General features: G+C 34.3%; 1 protein-coding gene across 1 annotated transcript; it reads right to left on the bottom strand.

Annotated features, from left to right (window-relative positions):
- Positions 1-6,387: 6,387 nt before the first annotated feature.
- LOC129084618 (NKG2-A/NKG2-B type II integral membrane protein-like) lies at positions 6,388-16,077 on the bottom strand. Its single transcript, XM_054590818.1, has 8 exons — positions 16,053-16,077; positions 14,126-14,320; positions 13,650-13,752; positions 13,536-13,567; positions 13,066-13,080; positions 11,964-12,115; positions 6,744-6,844; positions 6,388-6,508 (listed from the first exon to the last, which is right to left on the bottom strand). Exons 1-8 carry the CDS (start codon positions 16,075-16,077, stop codon positions 6,388-6,390), a joined length of 744 nt encoding a protein of 247 aa, XP_054446793.1.
- Positions 16,078-20,900: the final 4,823 nt, after the last annotated feature.

Raw genomic sequence — 20,900 nt, 5'->3', positions numbered from 1 at the left:
GCTGTTAACTTCCCTCCATCTTAAAAATTACAAACACTGAAAACTTAGGCCTTGTTAAGAGTATCCTAGATGTTTAAGTCCTACTCTCAGACAAGGCTGCTAAATAGTGGCATTACCTAAATTCATTTATACTCTCATTGTCTTTCAGTTTTAATGGGAAAAACTAAAATCATAATCCCATTAACAACAGGTACTCAATGATATTTGTCTCTAATATTCTGAAGAATGACAACATTTTCAACTTAGGATAGCTGTCGCAAATATTAATTACCAAACTTATCTCCTCTATCTCTCTGCCCTCAATTTTTAAAAAAAGTTGAATTAAGTTTTGTAATTTTTATATAAGTAATTTATGTTTCCACCGATTAAAAACAAGTGTCTCTGTGAAGGAGAAAACATTAAACAACATTGCACTCTACCATAATGCAAGAGATTGAAATATTCAAATACTACTCATTATAATATTCATTAATTCATCCTCCACTCATAATGAGTGGTCTGTATTTAAATAGAAATATTTGTTTTAAATGACAAAAGCCAAAATATAACTATGTAGGAAGAAAACAAATTTACTTTTTACAAGTTTCACATAACCACAATCTGGGAGTGCACACAGTAGTTTTGAAAACAGAAGTTAAATGACACACGAGTATCAGAAGAAATAAATAATTAAACCTGGGTTATCCAGTGTGTATCAAATGGAATCCTTTTCATCTGTCTCATATGTATTAACAAAAGACAGGCTATTTATCCATCACTGGTAAGTAAGTCATTAATGAAAATACCATGTGGTCCAGCAATCCAACCCCTGGGGATCTATCCAAAGAAAGTGATACAATTGTTAGGAAGAAGTGTCTGCATTCCCGGGTTATTTAAGGTCTGAAATCAACCTCTGTGTGCTTAATGGATGAATCAACTAAAAAAAGTTATACACACACACATAATAATAATGAATTATTATTCAGCCTTGAGAAACCAGGATGAACCCGAAGGCATTTTGCTAAGTGAGGCCTGAGTGTCTAATGTATTACATGGTGGCTATAGTCACAAACACTGTATGCATACTTGAAATTTACTAAGACATAGATCTTAAATGTTCTCACCAAAGGGAAAAAAGGTAACAAAAAACAACAGCTTGTAAAAATTTTAATTGCTATGCAACCCTGTTGAATATAAGAATTTCTAAGAGAAGATTCTACAATTGGTAGTTACGCAGTTGTCATGGTAATATAAAGCATAAGAAATACAGTCAATAATATTGAAATAACTTCATATACTGCCAGGTGGGTACTAGACTTATCTGAGGATTGCTTCACAAGTTATGTAAGGGTCTAACCACTATGCTGTACCCCTGAAACAACATACAATGATGTTGAATGCCAACTGTAGTTGAAAGTTAAAAAACAAAGCAAAATTGCATTTGCAAATATAAGATATTTCATAATATGGTTTTATCTCCTTGTCTAAGTGCAAAGTATGAAAGCCCTGTGAACAATATCATTACTTATTGCTTGTTATATTCATATACATCGATATATGAATATATATTCATATGCATTCAGATTCATATATATCTGTACATATCATAGGTACTCATCTTTCACAGACTGGCTTATTTCACTCAGCATAATGCTCTCCAGTTCCATCCATGCTGTTGAGAAAGGGATGCTGCATAGTATTCTATTGTGTAAATGGACCATAGTTGTTTATCTACTCATTTACCGGTGGGCACTGAGGCTATTTCCAGCACCTGGCTATTGTAAATAGCGGTGCTATGAACGTAGGGTGCATAAGCTGTTTTCAACTTGTGACTCAGGATTCTTAAGATATAATTCTGGTGTGAATGCAGACTGGTGCAGCCACTGTAGAAACCAGTGTGACATTTCCTTAAAAAAACTAAACATGTTTGTTATATTTTGAAGTGTTAAGAATGGCGAAATATTTTAATTGTCATGGAGCTATGGATTCTGAGTCAACTGTTGCTTCTGATTTTGTGACAGGACATTTACCCCTCTCCTCTGAGAGCCTTCACTTCACACTCCCGCCTTTAACACATACACGGTTGGAATGGACTTTTCACAAACACTAAACCAAATGCTGTTTCCAATTACAGTGATAGTCAGACAAAAAAAAAAATTGGACATTCATATGTTTTTTCAACTCATTTTCTAGTATCAAATGTCCACACCTCCCCAAATTGAGAATTAATGTCTCACTAGATGTGAGAATGTGACCATATCTGGGAACTGGGTCTTTGCAAATGTAATCAAGTTAAGATCAGGTTATACTGCTATAGGAAGGGCCTAATTAATACATATGTTATCCTATAAGAAAAGGGACATTTGGACACAGAGACAGAGACACATGATGAGAACAATGAGCTGACAGAGGCAGAGACTGGAGCAGGATGTCTGTAAGCCAAGGAGTGCCGAGGCCTGAGGGCTACACAAAAAACTAAGAGGAATACAAGGCCCAGAGTCTCCCCTGGATCGTCACAGTGAAGATAGCTCTATTGACACTTTCATTTCAGAGTCTAAGCTTCAAAAACTCTGAAAGAATAACTGTTTTTCGTGTCAGCCAGAAAACGTTAAAGTCACGGTAGAGCAGAACTAAAGCCATTGATTGTGGGGGGGGGGGGGCATTAATGTCTTGTACAAAAAGACATCAAGGTCCTATGATGTGTTTGAGTGTGATATTATGTTACAGAATTACATGCTTATGATTTGTACTAAAAGATTTGGTATCGATTACTAGCGCATAAAAAGGAACATTATGTGTGCCAAACTCTGAATAAGATGTTAGGAGGTATAAATGCTGCATGAAAACATTTTGAAAAGAGTTAGAATATCCATGAGTGCCATCTGAGAGGAAGCTGCAATTCTGCTGGAATCCCTGGGAACATCATATTTGGACAGATACATAAGCTGGCGTGGAAACTAGCCATGTCAATAAATTTGCTCCTAATCATCACAAAGTATCAGTCATTGTGGTCTCAAAGACATTCTCCATTCCCAGAGCTTGTTGCTTATTTCTTCTTTTTTGTTATTTATGCTGAACATCTGTGAAGGGTAGAGAAATTCAAACAAACTCTTCAATCATTATGATGCTCCTTGTCATAGTCATTTTACATGAGAAAAGTAGCTGTTGGGATGAACAGGGTGTTAATTATACACACAAAAGTCACAGTTTTACCGACATCATCCAAAGAAGTCTGACTACTTTTGGGGGGAATTTTGGCTTTGATCAATTAATTTCCTTTTCTGACTTATTCTCCTGATCATTTCATTGGTGATTTCCCCTCAAAAGTTTCATGATTTCTCTGTTTGTTTCTCTATATTGATAACTGGTTATTTAACTGAGAAGTTATTTTGATCACAAAATAGTCTATCTATTAATTTGTTAATTATTTTAGTTAAAATACAAAGAAACATATCAGGCAATACTGAAATGATGTGAGGAGCAATGTGGCTCCACAGTGTATGTGGATAATTTACATTCTGAGCTCTGGCATTTCCATCACCTTTGTAAGAAGTCATGACTGCTGGTGTCCTGCTCTCCTCTGCCCATGTTTCTATGGCTATTATTGTAGATTATATTGTTTTTTGGGGACTCTACATTTTTTTCTCTGGCCACAATGAGAAAAGTACACTTTGCAGAATATTCATAAGGTTGGCCATGTGACTTGTTTGGATAATATAGTTAGTGTTTGCGAAAGTAACAGTTTTTGAGTTCTGAGCACAGGCATTAAGAACCACATTTCTGCAAGTCCTGCTGAGAGTGGCTTAATCACCATCATGACAAGGTCACATATCATGCAGCCCACTGGTAGGAGAATAAAATATGTAAAAAAGATCTGAACTGACTCTGTGGTCACGAGCTACGCCCATACATGCTCAGCCTGTATCAACTGAAAGCCAACAAAACCACAAATGGGTAACTGAGAAAAGTTGAGTCCAAAAGTGTTTGTTTGTAAATGTCAATGCAACAGGGTTGTTTCTAACACAACTTTGACAATTTGATACAACATACATGTTATATGAAATTAATTTTGAATAATCACATTTTTCTCTATATGAATCTCAGGAATAAATATAGAGAATATAAAGACAATATATTCAAAGAGATGAATGTGCAGGAGCTATTAATATTCTCAAATAATAAGCCAGTATAGGAAGAATTATACCCAAGAATCCTTAAACACCAAATCACAAGAGCCAGTGCACCCCAATGTTCATGGCAGCATAATTTACCATAGCAAAGTTCTGGAAACAGCTTAAGTGCCCATCCGTAAATGAGTGGATCAAAACATTGTGGTACATTTACACAGTGGAATATTATGCAGCGGAAAGAAGGAACTCCTTCCAACCACGACAGCATGGATGAAACTGGAGAGTATTATGCTAAGTGAAATAGCCAGGCAGGGAAAGATAAGTACAGTATATCTCATCTATAAGTGGAACCTAATTAACAAAACAAACAAGGTAGCAAAATAGAACCAGAGACATTGAAATAAAGAATAAACTGACAGTGACCGGGGTGGGGGAATGGGGGAGGGAGATAGCGTGGGGAAGAAAGGAAAGGGCCATCAAGGTCCATGTAAAAGAAACCCAAGGACAAAGACAACAGGGTGGGGGGCAGGATGGAATGTGGTAGGTGGGGGATGGGAAGGGCAGGGGAGAGTACTGGGGGGAATATGGGGACAAATATAATTGAACAACTATAAAAAATATGAATAAAAAGAACCCTCCAAAAATATCTCTGAATGATTTTCAAATTACTAAATTTCACCACACATTCTGTCAATTACTAACTGATTCAAATGGATACTTTATTTTTAATGTTTATCTTCTTATAATTTAACACTTTCTTTTTCTATCAAAGTAGATTTCTAAGCATAGTAGTTAAGAGTATCAAAAAGGAACGAGAGAATCTAATAAAACAATATACCTTCTAAAAGAACTGAAACCCAGTAGAGGAAAACAACAGACATGTAAAAAATATCAAAGGACATTGATTATTACCCAATGAAACCAATAGTCCCTACCAAAGGAAAAAAAAAGAAATGACTCTTTCATTGATACTGCGGCACCAAAACATATTCAGAAGATATAAGATTTTCCATACTATGAGCAAGGGGAGTATATTCACATGGATTTTCTATAGAAATCTAGGAGATGTTGCACGGTAATCTTGAGTACGAATGAAGAATGTAGTACTCTCCGCTCCAAATCTGTAAGTATTGCCCCTTCTGAGATAACGGCACCAGGCCCTGTAACATCTTTTCCAGTCAGTGCTCTTGATGTTTCTTCAGCAAAGGGCACTGAAGAGAAAGGATGACTCTTCCTGGTTTCATGGTGTTTTCTCTCTAGCGGCTACACTGGTGTGATTACCTCCGCATGTGTGCAGGAATTCGTGTGGGATTCACCCTCCAGCAAGTTTCTGTAACTAGTCACAGCCATAGTCCCCTCTTCTCCAGCCTCTGTCTGCTGACAGTTTGACAGGGAGTCTTCCTACTTGCCCGTCACAGTGTGAAATCTGTCCTCCACAATAAAAGCCACAGATTGGCAACGGCTCTCTCCTAGAGCAGGCCAGTGACCATGTCTGCCACAGAGTGTTCTGTAGTCACACTGTCTGCCATGGAGTCTGAAACCCACCTGCGAGGAAGTTGGCCTGGGTCCCATGTGATTCTTACTTTTATTACTCTTCTTTAACATATGGTAAGTTTTGTAATTTTCTTCTATCCCTCTCTGCAGGCTACCCCCCAAAAGAGCTAAGAATTGTTTAACTCATCCCTGGTTTCTCCCCCCTGACTGGACTGCCTTACACACCTTTCTATGCCGATATGTTCAGTCCTCAATTTCTGCATTCCAGAGTCATGTAAAATCAATTATACTGAAAATGTTTCTCAAATGGTTCATGTCATTTTAGACTTAGAAGTAACAGTAATTGATATTATAATTCATAATTCACACCTGATTTCCTTTATTAAATAACAGAAGATTTTAAAATGTTGAATATGTACCTGGACATACATATTTTAAAAATCAACATAAGTATAGATTTTATTATAATTCTACAATATCAAGAACGAAGCCTCAGAAAAACTATGGGTTTTAATTGACTATGATGTGTCAAAGTGGATTCATTCTCAGTAACAAATATCCCAGTCCAGTGAGTGACGCAGATAATGGGGAGGCGCTGCACCCAGGGGGACAGGGGAGATGGGACATCTCAGAACCTCCCTCTTCATTGTGTGGTGAAATAAAACTGAGCTCAAAATAATTTCTTAAAAATCAGTTTTGCAAAAGTAATTGCAGCATTCCTGAAGAAGCTGGAAATGTGACCTTTACAGATGGTGAGAGGAACATTATGCCAAGTGTAGGTAAGCTAAGGTGCCTGGTGCTTACAAACATACGATCTGTTTTCTAAACAAGATGCGAAAGAGAACTTCTCTGTGTCAAAATTTCCATATGCACAACTCTTGCCCAACTCTGAAGTTTTTGGAAATCTGAAAAGCAGAGATAATAAATCATTAATCTGGTGACATGTACATATTTTAATACATGAAAAACTTATCTACAGTAATATTTACATACTAAATCTGAATATTTCCTAATGTTTTTTCCAAAGACACTTAAATAGATTTTTCATATCATTGTTCACACATTGCTTTTAATTTGTAAGATTAGAGCCTGATTTGAAAGCACTAGGGAATAAAATATATGCATTCCAAAGACACTTACTTTTTGAAAAGGAATGTTGAGGCATTTTTCCACACCCAGGAAATATTATTTTTCTGTGAAAGTACAATCCATGGAGCTTTTCCGAAAATGTTCAAAAAGTTCTATGCAAAAACAAATTTTAAGGGAAGTTAGGTAAAAGTTGATAGGTTAATTTGCATTTATAAAAAACAAATAAAGTTTGCCGACAGTTAAAAGAGGAGGTGATGGCTAAGTAAACTGCACAGCCCATCGACAACTGATGAAGTGAGTGAATAGGCAAATTAACCACGTCCTGCAATCCAGGAACTGTAGGGGACCCCACCCAGCTGGTCCAGCATATCCAACATCCAGAAGATAATGTTTTATGGAAATACAAAAGACTGAATCACGGTGGAACACCTCAAGATTCACCTGAATTCAGGCAACGGCTGCAATGGAAGCAGCAGTATCCTAACCAACTGGCCAAAGAAACTGGTGAGTCCATTAAACAGTTTGGATCTCTTCCCACCGGTCTCAGTGAACAGCATGAAGAGAAAACAGGAGATTACTTATTGGTCAATGCACTGCGTCAGTTCAACTTTCCAAAGGCCCGAAGACCAGTTGCTGAGAAAGAGAAAGAGCTTGTTGCAGAAGTGGGGACCGGTCCAAGAGTATCTGGTGGTTTTCCTGAGGAGAGTTCAAAAGTAAGGAATCTTGTGTCTGGGAATAGCCAAACTTACCCTCAATGTCAGGTGCAGGGTGAGGGAATTACAGAGGATGACCTATATCTTACTCATGAGAGGGAGAAGCTTATATTAGGCAAACTGAAGCTGATGTTATGGATATTAATGAACTTCGTAAAGATCTGGGAATCAAAATTCTTAAGCAAAGAAGTGTGATGACATAGACGCCCAAGCTGAAAATGCACGGGTACGTGTCCAACAAGCCAACCAGCAACCATCAGAGGCAGAAGAATAGGAGAAAAAGGATCTTGCATGTTGCTGTGAGACGCACAAGCCATCAAAGAAAAAGGAAATCGACAACCGGGCTACTGTGGGAGAATAAAACAGAAGTATTAAGCTTTATATCTAATTTTGTTTTATTTATTATTTTAAAGATTCTATTGATGGATTTGTAGAAAGAGGGGAAGGGAGGGAGAAAGAAATGGAAACTTCAATTGGCTGTCTGTCCTACAGACAGGATCCTACACAGACATGTGCTCTGACTGGGAGTCAAACCAGTGACATTTCCCTTTGTGGAATAATGCCCAACCAACTGAGGCACATGGTCACAGCACCTTTTTATATTTTAAGTGACTATATTATAATTCTTTTGTCCCTGGTTTTTCTTTGTACACTGAGATTTTGAATGCAGATTTTGTTGATATTAAACAATGTGAATAATTTTGGACATTAATGAATTGACCTTAGCAAAATGCAACATTGATATTTTCAGAAAACACATTTTGAAGAACAATTTTTTAAAAAATTGTTTTTGCTTACAGTTGACTTTCAATATTGTTTTGTACATGTGTATCCTTGAGAGGTGACTACCCCAATAGATCTGGAACCCATCTGACACTATGCAAGGTTATTAGAATATTATTGACAATATTCTCCATGTTGCACTTTGCATTGCTGTGACTGTTTTTATAACTGGCAATTAGAAACACAACCTTTTGATAAAAGTTTCAAAGTGCACAACCTTTTAAGCTCTTCTTAATTTTCATACTTAGGTAAGCATTTTTACCATTCTTCATTTAAAAAGGGATTAGATGTACACCAAATAAACTCGCCTCCTTTTTTAAACCAATATTATTATTTGCTTTGTTTGTTACGTAATTTTTATTGACTTGAGAGAGAACAATCAATTAGTTATCCCGCTTATTTATGCACTCCTCAACTGTTTCTCCTCAGTGCATTCAAGGGGTTCAACCAGCAACCTTCGTGTATTCAAATAATGCTCTCACGACCTGACCTACCTGGACTGAACCTATATCAATGTCTTTTAATGTGCTAATCAACATTCTGTAGATACAGTTATAATAGTTTATAATTTGTATTTTATAATCTTCTTCTAAAGCAGTTTGACAAAGGCAAAGTTTTAGATGGCAAGCTATGAGACTTCAAATGGGGACAGACAAAATATTAAGGTACTAAGTACATTGTATATTGGCAAAGAAATTAAAGATGATCTTAACAATGAAGAGCTAAATAAAGTTAATTTTTCTAAGTTATAGTCTTTCAATTTTACACAGGGACACTTTAAGAAAATGTATGAGTACGATTAGCTGAAAGGACAAACAGAACAGTTTTACTGAGAGTTGATAAAAGAGTAACAATAACATGAGTATTTATTATTGGAAAAAGCAGCTAGAGATTCAAATAAGAATAGAGCAAACTTGCAGTCTTCATTTGTAGGACTGCTCCCATTTCTCCCCCGAGCCCCGTCTCAGTACAGCAAGTAAGAATTGTAATGTTTGCTATTTGGGGAATGCTGCAAATATCAATGTTTTGCCACCGGGGAAGACTGGATTAGCAGTGGAAGGGGTTGTTATGTTGCCCACTCCCTTTTCAGGTCAAAACGCTGAATTGACTAGGTTAAAATTGAGGGAAACCATCCTCATTTTAGTCTGTTTGTGTCAAACAATATGCCAATAATAAATACAACAAGAAGTTATTAAAAATGAGAACACAGAAGAAGAGATGGTATTAACTCTCTACACGTGTTTTCTTGATGGAAAAGAAAATTTGCACTGTGTAGAAAAAGCACAGATGATCCAGTTGGAAAAAAAAGAAAAAAGCCAAAGTGATTTTGAGAACTGATTTTAAAATTATAAGTACTTCTTAGAAACACACACACAAATATATCAAATAGCAGAGGGTAGAAGCCATAGGGACTTGAGGTATTTGAATACATTTTTTAAGAAATCATTGGTTGTCAAGTAAGCTATGCATATGCAAGAGGAATCCCTAGTAATCAAGGTTAAAAATAAATTAATAACAAGGAATTTAAAAATTGAGTCAGCACACTTCAAGAGAGAAGATTCTACACTAATAGTTTACTGAAGTTATAAAAATATAAATCTAAGAAGGATGAAGGAGGATCCATGTTCATTCTAGTATATTGCTGAAAATATATACTAACAAATATTTTAAAAACATGCCAAGCAACTGAAAAATATCTTCCATACTCAGCGGGAACATCCTGCCATAACACCTAACTTTTACTGGGACAAGACGTTGGATTCATTGTACAAATATTTAATAGTTACTATTATAAATAAATATTTACCTAATATTCATTTTTAAGATTATGTTCAAATAACTACATGAAAATATAATGGCAGCGACAGAACAATTAGGGAAATAAAAACGGTATGACTGAATCAAATAAAATTGTGCGTTGAGAATCATTACCTACGTTAAAAATTTCAATACATTTACATAAATTTTGAGATGCAGAAGAAAGAAGTGAGGAAATTAAAGATGGAGTGATAGAAGGGATTGATTCCTGAGGGTGGAGAGAGAAAGAGGGACAAATTAATGGAGCCTCAGAGAGCTTGAGAATGTTATCAGTAAAACCAACACTGGTGTAAATATTGCCTGAGACTAAAAAGAGAGACAGGAAAAGACCAAAAAATAATTTTTGACACACAATGAATGAACAACTTCTCAAATTTTATGTTAAAATATATGTATGCCCATGCATATAATGTCATTTATGAAGACAAGATCATCTGCTATACATTATTCTGCATGATTTAGATGATGATGTAGAAAAGTATAAACTTTGCTTCTACCACACAGCATTACAGACACAACATCACACAAATATAAATTCTCAAAATCTTATAAACCTAAATGTAAAAGTCAATCAATAAAGAAAGGAGATAAACCATACAGAGAAAAGCAGTAGATTATCTGCATGAACTTTGACTAAATCCTGAAATATGTCCAAAATAATCACTACCACCCAAACTGAGTTATTTGACTATGGTAACATTAATAAATGCTGGTCATGAAAGACTCCAACAGGAGAAGAAAATTGTAATCAACAGTCAAGAAAGCCATTTGCATCTTTCAGATTCAGAAAGAGTCATATCCAAAATATAACAACTTCTAAGAAGGAAAATAGCAGGTGACATACAGGAAAATGGTCAAAAGACATGAATACGCACTTCTCATTCTCACAGTGGCGAATTTCATAGTGAATTGTGCTCTGAAGGATGTGTTCAATAGATCAGTGTCAGGACAACGCCTAGTAATGGCACAATGATACTCATATAATGATCAGAATTGGCGGCACTAAAATTCCTGGCAATACTAAATTTTGGATCATGACACTATTGGATATACTGTGTATTTACACAATAAACTAGAAAGTGCTGGCATAATTTAATATATTAGGCACATACATATGCAACCTCTCTCTGATGCAAAAAAAGCACTGCGTTTTAACTATACACATATACAATTGTAATAATTATATTTATAAATTATTATATTATAAACATAACAATTATCATAAAAATATATATTATATGTATTACTTGTATATAATGTAAATTATTTTAAGTGATCTGGAAAAAAGACATACATAAGGATTTTTATTAAATAATTACCCATAATACCCACACACTAAAACATCTATATTCTGAATAGAGTAGATTGAACATGCCAGGTATATACAATATAGAAGTGAACAGTAACAAAAACAGGTAAATGCAAAAATATGGATTCATTGGAAAAAAAAGTCATGTGAGAGTTAATGGAGACACGTACAATGCATAATGGAGGATTCCCATTATATAAAATCCAAAGTTAAGGCAAAGATAATTTGTAATATGAAATATCAGAATAGTGGTTAAATGAGGAGGGAGGAGAAGTGATGAGAGAGCGCACAGGAGCGGACTGGCAACATCCAGTTCACGATCGAATCTCAGCTTATAACACAGCTTATAACTCAGCTTATAACAACGATATCTATAGTTTCCATGACCATGGTGAAATTAAGTAACAAAGATCACGTTAGGGTAGAAAGCATTTATAGAAGCATGTTTGTCTCTGAAAACCAAGAACTGGAAACTATTAAATGGACTTTAATGGCCTCAGATATAAATAAAATATTATAGAGTCAAACAATAAAATATTAAGTCTTTAAAAGAAATAAACTACAGATATATCCAAACACATGAATTCCACAAAAATATAAAATAAAATACCCTTTTAAATAACATGTTGGAAACACTAAAAATCTTACCATTTCTCCTTTATCATCTACATAGAGCAGGACAGAGTTCTTAGAAGCACAGGCCACCCGGCTCTCATTCCATGTCTTTTGTTCAGTACTGATGTAGTAGCAATTGTTGGAATACATTAACCACTCCGGTGGACATCGACCACAACGAGATGCTGAAGAAAGGTAATGTATTCTTATCCAAGAACAATGCACATTTGAAAATGAAAATTAATTTTGGTATTTGCATAAGTGGCGACACAGCAGTGCAGATCCTACGTATATATCCTCACAGACTGGTGTGTATAAAACAAAATACACTCACACAAACTCACAGAGAAGGGTCAGCTTCTTATTCCCAAATTTGTGTGCCCATATTAAGCCAATACATAAACAAAAATATCCCCTTTCTTTATGCCCTGAATGTCAATGAATGAAGCCCCTTTTTTAGAAAACCAAAATTATCTTTGAGCCCATTGGCAACAGTGGGTGTGATGATTTCAAATAAATATTCCTTCATACTTTTGCCTAAGGAAAACACTCTTGTACACTCATTATTTATGGACATTTATTGCCCAGTACTATAATTTATGTTCTTTCTACCAAAAAAAGAAAACAAAACTCTAAATTTTGACTACAGTAGAGACAAAGTATGAACTGTACTAGTATCACAACTTCGGAAATAATTATGTATCTTTCCATTCCCTGTTGTCAAAGAAGAATTTTTCTTTCTTACTTATTTTTGTACTGTTGTTCAGTTGCATTCGTCCCGCCGTTTCCCCATTGCCCACCCCGCCCAGCCCCCTCCCACTCCCGCAGTCAGTCTGCCCCATTGTCTGTGTCCGTGAGTCTTCTACTCCCGTTCCTTTGCTTGCCCCTTCCCCTTCTCTATGATGATTTTAAGTCCGTATATCCTCATATTTTTGGTTAAGAAAAACACTTGTCTATATGCATTACTTATGTACATTTATTTAATGTTTATGTTCCCCCCACCATGAAAAAGAAACTTAAATTTTGACTCTGTTGGCGACAAAGTATGGGCTGTACTACTATTAGAGCTTAGAAAATAATTCTGTACCTTTCGGCTCTCCTGTTGTCCAGTTCTCTGTCTGGTTCTCTGGTGTACCTTTCTGATTCCCTGCTAAAATAATATATAATTTATATTATATACAAGAAAGAAGAATTATTCTGCACCAGTATTACATTAGCTAGAAAAAAATTATTATAAACAGTTAACGTTGATCTAAATAAAGCAAAATAGTTTTGTTTCTTACTTTGAAATGTGGTATATGGTCTAGGATTAAAATAACCTGGAATAAAATAGATTTTACCAAGGAAAATTAATGAAGCAATGATAATTTGGGGGAAAACGTTTCAAAAGCCTTGAGAAGCCAACTTCACCAACTCTTACACTATTTAGATTAATCAATATGAGGAATTTGTTTGACATCTCCATAAAGTGTCCTAAAGCATGCCTTAAAGTTTATCACAAGAATGGATATGGATATATGGGATATGCATATATATTTATAAACTACTTTTTAAAATAATGCTGATATTTACACCTTGGACAAATACAGAATAGCAATTTTGTACTTAGTTTAAAGGCATACTTTAAAATGAGAGTTCTATTTTCTAATATTACAAAGTGTTTGGAAGCACTGATGAACATAAAAGTAAAAAGTTTCATATAATCTTACAAATGTTTACTCACAGGTATTATTAAAAGCTATTGTTACAACAGTGGACATCAGGACAAGGCAGATGACCCCTAGGATCCCAGCAATGAGCTTCTCAGGAGGTGATGGGGAGGCTACAGGGAGGGAAATGAAAACACTGAAAAAGATGGATGGAAGCAATTGTTTGGACAGTTTACACACAGAAAATCACATACGTAAACTTGGGCCCCAAGCTCATATCTCCCACTGTAATCTTCTTCTCAGGATATATCATTGCATTTTCATTAAATATACTTCTCCATGAGTTACTGGTCAAAGACGACAACTTACAACAATGTCTGAATAAAATCAGCCCTCAGCTTTCATATTAGAACACCATATTCCAACTTCAAGCTCTATCCTTAAGATGAAAAATCTATGAGGTTATTCCCTACCCTCTCCCACACCTCTGCACCCCAGCTGCACATCCTAGAACACCTATATTGTATGTTTATTTGAAAGTGTTACCTTTGTGGTGGTCCTTCTTGTCATCCCCTTGAAGATCTTGAGAAGCATTTTGAAGATTTAGTTCTGCATAGGTTATTTCCTGCTCAGTTACTGGAATGGAGCCTTTGGTGCCCTTTGGTTTCATTTGTTGTCTGTCTGAGTCCTTCACCAGATTCAGTTCTGTGTAGTTTACCCTTTGGTCATTCATCTCTGCAGCTGAGTGGTGTCTGAGTCTGTGCTCTACAGTATGTGTGCTTACGAATAAATGGTACATGCAGTGAAGAGATCTCACACAGTAACACTGGGTGGAGTAGAGGGTGAGTATCGGGCTCATTTCCCAGGTGAAGAATCTAATGCTTTGGTTATAAATTTTTTAGATCTTTATAGAAGTGCCTCATGGTAGATACAATTTTTAATATATTCTACATTTGACTATAAATTATTTGAGCATTAAAAAGCTGTATGTTACTGATTAAATAATTTCATAAATTATAACATCTTTATTTATTTAAAGTCCAATTCCACAGAAATATTTTAACAGCATTAGGATGCTAGTATTAAAAATAAAATGCTATATTTAAAAAGAGACAATATTTATGATAAATTTGAAATTTATAATGATTAACGACTGAGTGTCCTAAAGGTGGGGCACTAGTCATGATGGCATACATAGTAATTTTCTGAATGAATCAATTTTATTTAGTGACATACATTTATTTATTAAAAAGGATGAGGTGTTATCAAATGATCTTTTATTTTGAATGTTTGACAAATGATCACAAATTAAAAGTTTCATATGCTGAAACACTTTAGTCACACTAAACTTATTCAAAACCTAAGCAATGTTAACAATAGAACAACAACCATAAAATTTTAAAATACTTATGTTACACAAGAAATTGGCCATTGAGTTATGGGCAAAGATATACAACCATAACATGATACAAAAGTGTGTAGGTCGTTTATATTAAAACACTGTTGTTTCAAACTTCCAAACAGTTCCTATGGGTGTGAAAGTCAGTGAGGGTCAGTGAGGGATTTCTCTGTAAGCAATAGTAATGAATAAAATAATGTAATTTAATAATTCATTCAATAGGGTGTATGGCAGTGAATTCTAGAATTAATTCCGGCTTTGAAATTTGCAATGTATGAGCTTAACAAAGCTACTTAGTGCCTAGCAACTTACTCTACTACTGTAAAATAGGAATAAAAACATGTAGACATAATGCATGTAAAACATTTAATATTTCATCTTTCTATATGCTCCCAATATTTTAGTTATGCTAATTATTATTTGAACACATTTTTTATATTATCTCTGATTCACATCAGTGGAGTGCTGTAGCTTAATTCATTAGTCAGCATCTCTTTATCAGTGTGGTACATTTTCTAGCAATGGTTGCTTAATTTTTAGAAAGTCTTTTGATTGTTTATAATTAAGCTTTAATTAGAATTTTATGGGAGTACTTCATCCTGAGTTTTATTAAAAGCTAATTACATTTATTTAATATAATTATGTGTATAAAATATTATGTTTGACCTCCACAATTAATATAATTTATTTTAAAAATCACTTTTTTAAAGCTTATCTGAATATAAAATAATATATAATTATATCTATATTGACTATAAAATAAAAAAAGTAGCGATTTCCTTTCATGACTCTTATAGGACTTTCCTTTAAATTGCTTTGATTAAAACACTCAATTATTCATGTGTGTATGCTCTTGAGTAATTCTCCACTGGTAAGAATTTGAGTAGTTCAAGATATCATCAAACATACTTCATATTTTATTCTTGATTTTTTACCTTAATTATATGAATAAAGATACCAATGTTCTCTTTGCTTTGATTGTATATTAATCATACCTCACTTGTATCACATCTAGCATTGTAATCCCTCCCACATGAGATGGGCTAAGAGACAGACAGGAGTAGAGACATACGCCTCTGGAAGCCAGAAAGTCCTGCATCCTTTAGTGGGGGACCAGCTCACTCTAGTAAACAATCTCTGTGGTTCCCACAGACTGCCCTGTGAAGGCTGAGTGAGGCCTGAAAGGAAAAAACAGATTTCTCATTAATGTATCACTTCAACGTTTGAACAGGAAATTCTTACACTTGGGCTATTTTGAAGACTGTATATTTCATCACACACCTCCACAACATGGGAGACTTTGGGCTGGTGCAGTTTGTCCATTGGCAAATGCCTCTGAGAAATCGTTTTCTTATTCTAAAAGATTTTATTGAGAATTTTTTCTTTTAAATTTATCAGAGATATTAGCCTGTAGTTTTCTATTCTAGTAGTGCCTTTTTATGGTTTTGGTTTCAGGATAATTCTGGTCTTATGAAATGAGTTTTCGAGTGTTCACTCCTCTTTAATTTTTTGGAAGAGTTTGTGGAGAATTGGTGTTAATTCTTTTAAATGTTTGGTGAAAAATCCCATAAATGAAGCCATATATGGTCTTGGGCTGATGTTCATTGGGAACTTTAATTACTGACTCAATCTCCTTACTAGTAATTGGTCTATTTGAATTTCTATTTCTTCCTGATTTAGTCTTGGTAAGTGTATTTTTCTAAAATATTTCCATTTTTTTCAAATTGTCCAGTTGTCAGCATACGTTATTTCATAGTAGCCTTTTATGATCCTTTTAATTTCTGTGGTTTCAGCTGTAATGTCTTCTTGTCATTCTAAATTTTCTTGACTTGGGCCTTATCTATTTTTTACTTCTTTAGTCAAGCTAAGGGTTTGTTAATTTTTTTGTTCCAAAGAAACAACTCTCTGTTTAAACTTTTCTATTGATATTAAGTTCTCAGTTCATTTATTTCTATTCTAGTATTTATTTTCTTTCTTCAGCTGACGTTGTGTTGTTTATTCTTTTAGTTTCCTAAGGTATAAACTTAGGTTGTTTATTTTGCATCTTTGTTTCTAAAAGTAGGCAGTTATTGATATCAACTTCCCTCTTAAAACTGCTTTGTTTGGTATATTGTGCTTCCAATTTCATTTATGTCTAAGAATGTTATAATTTTATAAATTAAATTAATATTTTTATTATCACATTATATATCAAGTTATTAATAATATCAAATAATGTAAACCTCGCTTTTGGTGTCTGTAGATAATTGGCACACTTGTTTTCTGTCATTCATATTGGTGTTCCTATTTAAATAATTTTATATATGTATTTCCTTTTTAACTTGAAAATATGGTTTTTATGGCATTTAACTTTATTGAAATATATACTCAGACAACATAAGGCACAATTGAATTCACTCAAAATAATGAGTAGATAGAATTGATTATTTAGGATGAAAATATATATCATATATGCACATATATTATCAATATGTATATACAAATACATGCATACATATTTGACTGTATTTGACTATTACTTTTTTCAATATAGCACCTAGTAACTTAAAGAGATAGGCAAACTGAAATTCAATACCAGGTGAAAATATCCATTCATTTTAAAAAATGGAATTTCAGAAATGGAGAAAATTATTAACTGGCTCTTACTAAAGAAAATATTTAAGAGTCTTCTAAAGATAAAACACTTTTTCTAGATGACAACTAGGATGTACAGAAAGAAAAGGGAAGTGGTATAATAAATTATTTGGATATACCTGTCTGGATATTGTCAATAAGAAGATTAATAGTAAAGTTTCAAATTTTAAAATAAATACTTGTATTAGAATTCAAGGGAGCAAATATGTATAAGCAGTAAATAAAAATAAATGGCAGGGCTACTTTTGTAAGAGTGAAAAAGTACTAACTGGTTAGACTTTAATGAGTAAGGAATTTATGTTGTAAAATGTAGGCCACTAATAAATGAATCTTTAAAGACCTAAATAGACACCTCTCCAAATAGAACACACAGAAGGTACACAGACATATGAAAAAATGTTCAACATCACTGATCATCAAAGGAAAATTAAAACTACAAAAAGATATCACCTCTCACCTTACAGAATGATCACCATCAATAAAAAAATAGATATTGACAAGCATGTAGAGAAAAGGAACCCCGCATGCACTGCTGGTGAGAATGGAGTCTGATACAACCACGGTGGAAAACAATATGGAATATCCTGAGGGCACTCAGCAATTCCACCCCTGGAAATATATCCTAAGGATCCAAAACACCAATACAAAGAAATATATGCACCCCTATATTCATAACATTGTTATTTATAATAACCAAGATCTGGAAACTGCCTAACTGCCTAACTGCCTATCAGGAGATGAGTAGATCAAAAAGCTGTGGTACATTTACACAATGGAACACAATACTATGGGGAAAAGAAAAGGAATTCCTACCTTTTGGGACAGCATGGATGGACCTGAAGCTTATGCTAAGTGAATTACACCAGTCAGTGAAAGACAAATACCACATGATCTCACTTACATGTAGAAGCTAATGAACACAAAAAGCTAATGAACAAAATAAAACAGAAGCATAGATTCATAGAACAGACAGATGACTGAGAAGGGGAGAATGGGATGAAAGAGGGTGACGGATTAATCAAAGAACATTTATGCAAAACCCATGGACGCGGACAACAATATGGTGATCGACTTTGGGAGGGGAGAGAAGGTGGGACTAGGTGGAAGTGGGGAAAGGGAGAAAAAGTGGGAAAAACTGCAACAGCATGATCAATCAAAAGAGAAACAATACATTGCAGATAAAATTAAAGCATCTTAAATTTTAGAAATTGTGAAAAATAAAAATATTTATGATGAAAGATAAGAAAACAAAGAACAGGTAGAGTTGAAATCACTTGTAGTGTTTATTACAATTAAATTATAATTATATACTACTTAATAATTAATTATAGCAATAACTTACACATAAAAATATATAAATAACACATAATAATTTAATAATTATTTAAATATAAATTGATAATTTTCTATTTAAATTCCAAGAATGTTTATATTTAAAATAACAGTTTGTTGTCTTAATGAGACACTTCTTTAACTTAAAAAGAAAGACACAAGCGTATAAAGGTGAAAAATTACTGTTGGAACACAAACCAGTAGGAAACTACTATAGTTAATGTCCTGTCACAACATAAGGCAAGAATCATTGTGGGAAATGATGAAGCATGTGTCATAAGAACAAACTGAATGGCCAAACCATTAACAATACTTTTATTTTTAATCTGTGTAGAACTAATACATGTTTCAAAAGTGAAGTAAATAGTCTTAAACAGAAATGGAAATGATTTTCTCTCACAGTTTATCAAGAAGCAGATATGTCAGAAATACTAGAGAAAATTTAAGACAAACAATTAAGTATAACACCCACATGGTGGTTGTATAAAATACTCCCATTTATGAGGTATAGAGTTATGGTGTCATTGCAGTAACCCCTCCTCAAGTTTGGCAATGGGCGCATGAAGTGTGGGTATTCAAATTTAATTTTTTATTAAAAATAAACACAAATTTAGATAGGTTTCTCTGTCACACTAGTCACATTTAAAAAGAGATGTAGAACATTTATAGCTTCACAGAAAATTCTCTGAAAAGAGTATAACAAAAATAAAAATTAGTAACACAAAATTTTAAAGTTCCTACATTGTTTTAAAATTCAGTAACAAATTTCTTAATAACATATGGGCCAAAGAAGTGATCATAATGAACAATCACAATTTTTATGTGAATTCATGGAAATTATTATAGTAAATGTCAGGTGAAATGGTGATAATCTCAATCACACATCTTACCAAAAAGAAGAAATCCAAGCATTCACCTTAATAAACAAAATTGGAAACACTAAAATTATGTGAAATTAAATAAAAATGAACATGGAAAACACACAAAAATTACAAAAACAAGAAAGAAACAAGAAATTACTATAGGGAGAATCAAGAAGGCCAAAGTTATTCTCATTAAAAATAATACGGTAGGGTAAGTGGAGGCAGTCTGGCTTCCTCACCAGATGCTTGGGTAACTAGGGGGAGCAGCGTTTCACACCCTTGAAGGAGTCTGATGAAGCGGTGTTCTCACAACCTTGAGCCTGGGTCTCACGGCCTTGAGCATTGGTGCGATAAACTGCCCCTCACCCTTGAGTAGGCTCGCATGTACAGCTCACGCTACGTTACTCCGCTTTCTGGAAAGAAGCCAGATTGTTTGGGCTAGTACTTATGGAGGTAGGAACTTCTCACAGAGGGAAAGAGAGATAGAGTGAGGGAATCAGGGCACCAACATAGACATGGGCATGTGGCCTGTGTGACTCCCGAATAAAGGCATGTCAAGCATCCCCATGGCTCAAGGCATCTTCTTCCGTCTACCTGAGTCTCGAGTGGGCCTGTACAACCTAGGGAGGCTGCAACACAAATACAATTGACAAATGACTGTAAAAATAATTTAAAACATGAATCTTTTATATCTAGAATAAACATTGGAATAACATGATCATAGTTACACATATTAAGTAGATAAGAAAGTCATATTATGAACACATGTTAATATCTATATTACATAGAAAATTTTGAAAATGTGGTGCAACAAATAGAAACCTCAGTAAATCTAGCATGTATTACAGGAATTTAGTTCATTTATAAACTTGCTACAAAAGCATTCTTCAAGTTCTGATGGCATTAGTAGTGAAAAAAACCATTAAAATTATAACAGTACTAGAGATTATTATCCTAAGTGAAATGATACAGTCAGAAAAAGACAAATACCATATGGTCTCACTTATATTTGGCATCTAAAAAACAAAATAAGCTAATGAACGAAATAAAATAGAAGCACAGATACAAGGAACAGACTGACAGCTGTCAGAGC

This window comes from Pteronotus mesoamericanus, unplaced genomic scaffold, assembly GCF_021234165.1.
Source record: "Pteronotus mesoamericanus isolate MK-2021 breed Mesoamerican mustached bat unplaced genomic scaffold, CSHL_Meso_final scaffold_21, whole genome shotgun sequence".
Taxonomy (NCBI): domain Eukaryota; kingdom Metazoa; phylum Chordata; class Mammalia; order Chiroptera; family Mormoopidae; genus Pteronotus; species Pteronotus mesoamericanus.
Note: the sequence above shows the minus strand (reverse complement) of the source record. Positions and strands in the feature narration are given on the sequence as shown.

What these genes read in the sequence shown, in the direction of transcription:
- LOC129084618 (XM_054590818.1), bottom strand. Translation starts at nt 16,077, where the DNA reads ATGCAGGACTTTCTGGCTTCCAGAG. An exon ending in GGACTTTCTGGCTTCCAGAG is followed by an intron (nt 14,321 to 16,052) that starts GCGTATGTCTCT and finishes GACACCACTCAG; the next exon opens with CTGCAGAGATGAATGACCAA. An exon ending in TCAACATTCCTTTTCAAAAA is followed by an intron (nt 6,509 to 6,743) that starts GTAAGTGTCTTT and finishes TCTGCTTTTCAG; the next exon opens with ATTTCCAAAAACTTCAGAGT.